General features: G+C 43.5%; 1 protein-coding gene across 2 annotated transcripts in view; it reads left to right on the top strand.

Annotated features, from left to right (window-relative positions):
- Positions 1 to 4,764: 4,764 nt before the first annotated feature.
- The window catches only part of LOC109313665 (Krueppel-like factor 5), a 46,188-nt gene continuing 44,952 nt past the window's right edge, over positions 4,765 to 6,000 (top strand). For both annotated transcript variants that reach the window (XM_019540335.1, XM_019540334.1), the window contains exon 1: positions 4,765 to 5,113. In XM_019540335.1, coding sequence (XP_019395880.1) covers positions 4,946 to 5,113 — 168 coding nt within the window. In that variant the 5' untranslated portion in view covers positions 4,765 to 4,945. The remainder of the gene's footprint in view (positions 5,114 to 6,000) is intronic.

Genomic DNA, 6,000 nt, shown 5'->3' with positions numbered 1-6,000 from the left:
ACAACCTGGCTAGGTGCTCAGGATGGTGTAGACTGATGTAGCTCCACTGATTTCAACTGGACTATAGCAATTTACAGATCCTGCATGGACTGGAGAATCTGACCTATGGTATGGCTGCTGACTAGTTTGTAGCTGGCATGTGGGATACCATAAACATGTGCAGCACTGCAACACTGCCATAAGGTCTTACTTGTGACCGTTGTTCCATCATGTCTCAATGTGATATTGAGTTACTGCAGTCTTAGTCTGATGTTATACCACTCGGATGTGTTGTGTGATGAAGCGTTGGAACACAACACTGAAGTCTCACTGCCTAATAGATCTCTAAATGTCCAGAAAACTCAGTTTCCTCCACACAGCACAGAAATATGAAAATTGTGATGGTCACTGAACATTCTACTATCTGGTACTGAAAGAGTCACAAAAGCTGGGAGATGTGGTTCTGAGAAGCCTTCAGAAATTTAGCTCATGGGTCTACAACGCTTGAAACTTCAAGAGCACAAGAAGCACCTTCTTTTCTTGATGGATTTCTGGTACTCCTTGCATTCATGTGCGAAAAAAAATAGATGAGAACAAACTTTTTCTTTTGGTTTTTTGGCTATTTCTGCTTTTTTAGCTAGACACAGCACAATAAGAAATGTTATTCAAATAAGAGACTCTTCTTTGGCCATAACAACAACAATTATGATTAACAGTAATGAATTAATATGATTAACAGTAATGAATTAATGTGAAAGCTCCTAGGACCCTCAGTCATGGACCAAGATGCCATTGGGCTGGTACTATACAAATGCAGAACACAGAAACCCCCGTCCCTCTAGAGAACTTACACTGAGATACAAAAAACAACAGGTGAATACAGACAGACAGATGGGGGAATGCAAGAAAACAGGCCTGGAGGAAGGTTCTTACTCCACCTGAGCTATTCAGTTCTTAAGTCTGGCAGTGACTCTTTGAGTTGATTGGGGATATCAGGAATAGTATTAATATGAATTCTGGATTTTCTATGAGAATATTTTTGAGAGAAAATTAGGAATTTTAATGTAGAACAGTTTAGCCTTTTCCACTCTATTTTTAACTTTTTCATAGATTTCATAGACATTAGGGCTGGAGGGCACCTCGGAAGATCGTCGAGTCCAGCCCCCTGCTTCAGGGGCAGGAAGTCAGCTGGGGTCACAGGATCCCAGCAAGATAAACATCCAAATGTATCTTGAAGGTGTTCAAAGTAGGTGCTTGAACCACCTCTGACAGCAGTCTATTCCAAATCTTGGGGTCTCGGACACTAAAGAAATTCTCCCTTATGTCCGGCCTGAAATTGTGTTGGTGGAGTTTATGACTGTTTGAGCTTGTCATCCCTTGAGGTGCTCTGGTGAACAATCATTCTTCCAGATCTTGGTGAACGCCCCTTAAAAACTTATAGGCAGCCACCAGATCACCCCTGACCCTGAGCTTTTCCAGACTGAAGAGTCCCATAGCTCTCAGCCTCTCATCATAAGGTCTGTTTTTCTGACTTCTGATCATGCACTCTTCCCTGGACTCTCTCAAGCTTCTCCATATCCTTTTTGAACTGTGGAGCCCAAAACTGACGCAGTACTCCAGCTGCGGTCTCACCAAGGCTGAGTACAAGGGGAGAATGATGTCCCGGGATTTTCTTGAGAAGCATCTATGGATGCAAGCCAGTGTTTTGCTCACTTTACAAGCCGCGGCATCACATCGAAGGCTCATGTTCGTTTTGTGGTCAATGATAACCCCCAAGTCCCTTTCATCTGTAGTGCTAGCCAGCGTAGCACTACCAAGTCTATAAGCATGGTGCAGGTTTTTCCTCCCCAGGTGGAGAACCTTGCATTTTTCAGTGTTAAACACCATCAGGTTTTTCTCCGCTCATTTCCTGAGCCTGTCAAGGTCAGCCTGGATCACCCTCCTGTCCTCAGGTGTGGATGCTTTTACTCCAAAGTTTGCTGTCATCAGCAAACCTGGCCAGTCTGCTTCTGACCCCAATGTCCACATCATTAATGAAGATGTTAAATAGTATAGGCCCAAGGACAGAGCCTTGGGGGACCCCACTGGTCACAGTGCACTATGACGATTGACTTCTGTCAACCACCACCCTCTGGGTCCAACCACATAGCCAGTTCCCCAGCCAGCAGATCATGGTTGACCCAAGGCTCCAGTTGGCCAGGTTTGCCAAGAGAAGATGATGGGATACCAGATTGAAGGCTTTTTTAAAGTCAGGATATACGACCTCAATCTCCTCTCCCTTGTCCAGGTGATAGGTCACCTGGTTATAACAGGAAATAAGATTGGTCAAGCAAGACGTACCCATGACAAATCTGTACTGGCTATCCCTCAGGATATTGCCACCAGCTAGTCTGTTAAGGATGGCCTCTTTGATAATCTTTTCTAAGACCTTCCCCAGGATAGAGGTCAGGCTAATGGGCCTATAGTTAGCCGGATCCACTTTCCTCCCTTTTTTGAAGACAGGCACCACATTGGCCTTCTTCCAGTCTTGGCACTTCACCAGAGCACCAGGAGTTTTCAAAGATCCATGCCAGGGGCTGGGCTATGATGCTCGCCAGCTCCTTGTGTACCCTGGGGTGTAGTTGCCAGGGCCAGCTGACTTGAAGGTATCCAGCTTCTCAAGGTGTTCCTTCACAAGGTCGGCATTGATGGAGGGTAAGGAATCTCCCTCAGTCGGGCCTTCCCATCCCATAGTGGGTGGGGGTGTCCCTTGGGACTGGTGAAAGAAATGTTTGAAATGTTTTGACACACCAGCCCCTCTGTCTTGTTTTGGATTTTTTTTTTTTTAGTTACAAGTATTTTGGATTTGTCTTCCTCTCCTTTTCTTTCAATACCTTATTTTCGTCTCCCTTGTTCCTCTGGAAAAGTGAGAAAAAATAATTTCACAATTCCCCAGGGGAAATAAGTTTAAAAGTCCAAAGTGCTCCCACTTTTATTTTCAGCTTTTTGCAATGGAAAAATAAATGAGAGAGAAAGATTTTTTTTAGTGGAAGAAATGGAAAGAAAAAAACACCCTTGTGAGAAAATGGGAATTTTCCAATTAAAAAAAATAAAGAACTGAAAAATATTTTCATAACATTCTTTAATATGACAAGATTGTCAAAGAGATTTATTTTTAAAATTAAATACTTATTTGGAAATATTTTCTCCCCAAAATCCTTCTCAATGAGGCTTAATTTTTCAGTGAAGAAACTTTGAATTATCATGATTTATTCTGCTGTAGCCAGCACATCTTGGATATAGATACACTCTGCCATTTCTTCTTTAAGGACATGATATCCTTTCAGCCTATATAGCATTGCCCTGCAGGAAGCCAAGATTTCAGCCCTTGCTGTCTGGTCTCCAGGCTGTTGGGGCATTAGCATACTTTTTGATCAGCATATTCAGAGCCTGAGGTGGGAGCAGCTGCCGTGAGTGTTATTTCTAGGTAGGCAAGGAGGGACACTTAGAGGCTCTAAAGGGGAATCTGTCTTGGTCACAAAGAGTATTTATAGCCATGCTCCAGGAGCAGTTGTGGGGAGGCGGATGATTTAATTAGAGCGGATCCAAGAGCCGCTCTAATTAAAGCTCCAGAGCATCATGTGTATCGATGTCCATGTGCTGAAAAATGGTGGCAGGGGTGCTTTAACTAAAACTTGACAAGGTGGCAAATGAGTTGATACACGTGACTTTGGAGTCTGCTGGAGCACGATAATTACCATGCTCCATGCTGGAGCCTGCTCCGGAGCATTGTAATTACAGCACGTCAGAGCAGAATCAATGTACGTGTGTAGGCACAAAGGAGGGCTGTGATAATGGGCCACGGATGTGCATGGGTGACTGGTGCTTCCTGATTCTGGGATGGGGAGGGGGGCACCAGACCACTGAAAAGTGGGGGGAGAGAATCCCTCAGCATCTAATTGCTGACCGGGGGGGAGGCCCCCCCAGTGGAAGTGCACTTTCGGTTTTACAGCTGGCGCTTCCAGGGGTGCCCAGCCAATCTCACGGGGTGCACATGCACCCGCATGCATTCCCTACGTGTTGCCAATGGGGATGTGTTTGTGGTGGGAATGAGGTAAATTCAGCAACAAGAATCAGTCCTTTCAACAAGAAAGCAAACTCCCCAAAAGAATCCTACAACCATGTCAGTTAGGCCCAGATTCACAAAGAGATTTATGTACCTAACTCTGGTTTCTGTTGAAACCAGTGGAAGTTAGGAGACTAAGCAGGAGTTGGTTGCTTAACTATCTTTGTGGATCTGGGTGTTATGCCTTGCCAACTGTACAGCTATCCTGGCAAACATCTCTAATGGAGATACAGAGTTGTTTTGCCATGGTGGTTTGTACCAGTCCCCCAAATGAAATAAGCTATGCTGATCAAAGGATTTTTGTGCCAGTCTAACTGCATCTATACTAGGACATTTTGCTGGCATAAAGATGCTGCGGTCACATTCTTACTGGTTGCTCATACACTGGCAAAAGTTTCTAGTGCAGACCTGGCTGTGGATTCTTGTGCAACTTTGTACTGATCCTTTTTTCTCTTTCTTTCTAGGTAGACCTGTTACAGGTAACATGGCTGATGGAAAGATCCACAGCAGCCCAGCACTCATTTTATCTTGTATTACCTTAAAGGAGATGTCAGCTGGTTTATTGGCCAGAGCAGCATTTGCTCCAGTCCTGATTGGCTCATCCAACCTGTCATTGAAGTTTTCCAGGTTAGTGTGCCTCCTACTTCAGGACAGGTAAAGCTTTTCTGTAACAGATCAGACTTCTTAAGGCTACAGTGCACCTGGATTCCTAAGGATTAGCAACGGGCTTGCTTCCGAGTTCTTGACTCCCTTCCAGTTTTGTCCAAAAAAAACCCTTTTTCCTTTTTTTTCCTTCTACCCTTCCTTTTTAGATTTTGGTCTGCAGCACGCTAAGGAAAAAGATAGGGGGTGACGGGAGGGATGAGCAGCAGTGGGTTGGTTCTGAGCACCCCGCTTCCTGAAGAAAACTCAGTATTTACTCCATTAAAACCAGTCACAATGTCTGGGGACTCTGCTGAAGACACCTCAGTCTTCGAAGACATCAAGCCTGCTATAAGGATCTTGGAAAACCATCATGACTTGGCACAGGTAAGCAAAAACCCAACAGCTTTTTGCGCTTGTCAGTACCCTCATTGTCCGAGAAAAAAATAACGTGCCAGCTGGTGTATTCTGGAGTTTTGTTTTCAGGATGTGACATTGTTTTAAAATAAAACTTTATATTTTATTATAATTTTTGAGAGCTAAACTAAACATTTCAACTTAGAGCCCTCTTTCCCAGAATTAAAGAGAAGACATGAATGCGCAAACAATGCCAGATTCTCAGATGGTGTAAAGGAGCATAGTTCCCTTGAAATCGATGTCAGCTGAGATCCTGGCCTATTTGTATCTAGTTATGAAAGCTGCACCTCTTGGGTTGTCAGACTGGAAAGTTTTTCAGAGCATTCCCTCTCTTCAGCAAAAAGTTAATCAGTCAGCCAGTGACAAAAGCATAGATTTGATTTTCTGAAGAAAAACCATTTGCCTGGGGGTTGTTCCAATTTTTGTTGTTTCTTACTTAAATAGAAGAAAAAAGTATTATTCTATTATTATTAGAAGTGCTTTGGGGAGGTGTTTTCTGCCAGGTGCGAAAGAAATAGGTTTTGATTTGTCTCTGGAACCACGTTCCATTTAGTTTGTGTCATTTGTTTGTTTCGTGGTAGGATGAAAAGGTGGAGGGGCACTCTGGTTTTAGTGGTTTTGGTTACAGGGCTGATTTTCATAGTGAAGATGTCCAAGTGGGTGGTTAAAAGAACTTGTTTTATAAAGCTGAAAACTTCTCTAGGAAAGGCTCAGGGAATTTATAATTGCCCTACAGAGGTAGTTTTTTAATTTTTCAAATCACACTCATGGAAACAAGAATGGAATTCTCCTTGAAATTCCCCAGCTCTGCTGCTTCCCTCTGTGAACAGCAAAGCCAGAGATAAAGAGCTGGATAA

Source organism: Crocodylus porosus, unplaced genomic scaffold (genome assembly GCF_001723895.1).
Source record: "Crocodylus porosus isolate Cpor-Errol unplaced genomic scaffold, CroPor_comp1, whole genome shotgun sequence".
Classification (NCBI taxonomy): domain Eukaryota; kingdom Metazoa; phylum Chordata; order Crocodylia; family Crocodylidae; genus Crocodylus; species Crocodylus porosus.
This window is presented reverse-complemented; position numbering and strand designations above follow the sequence as displayed.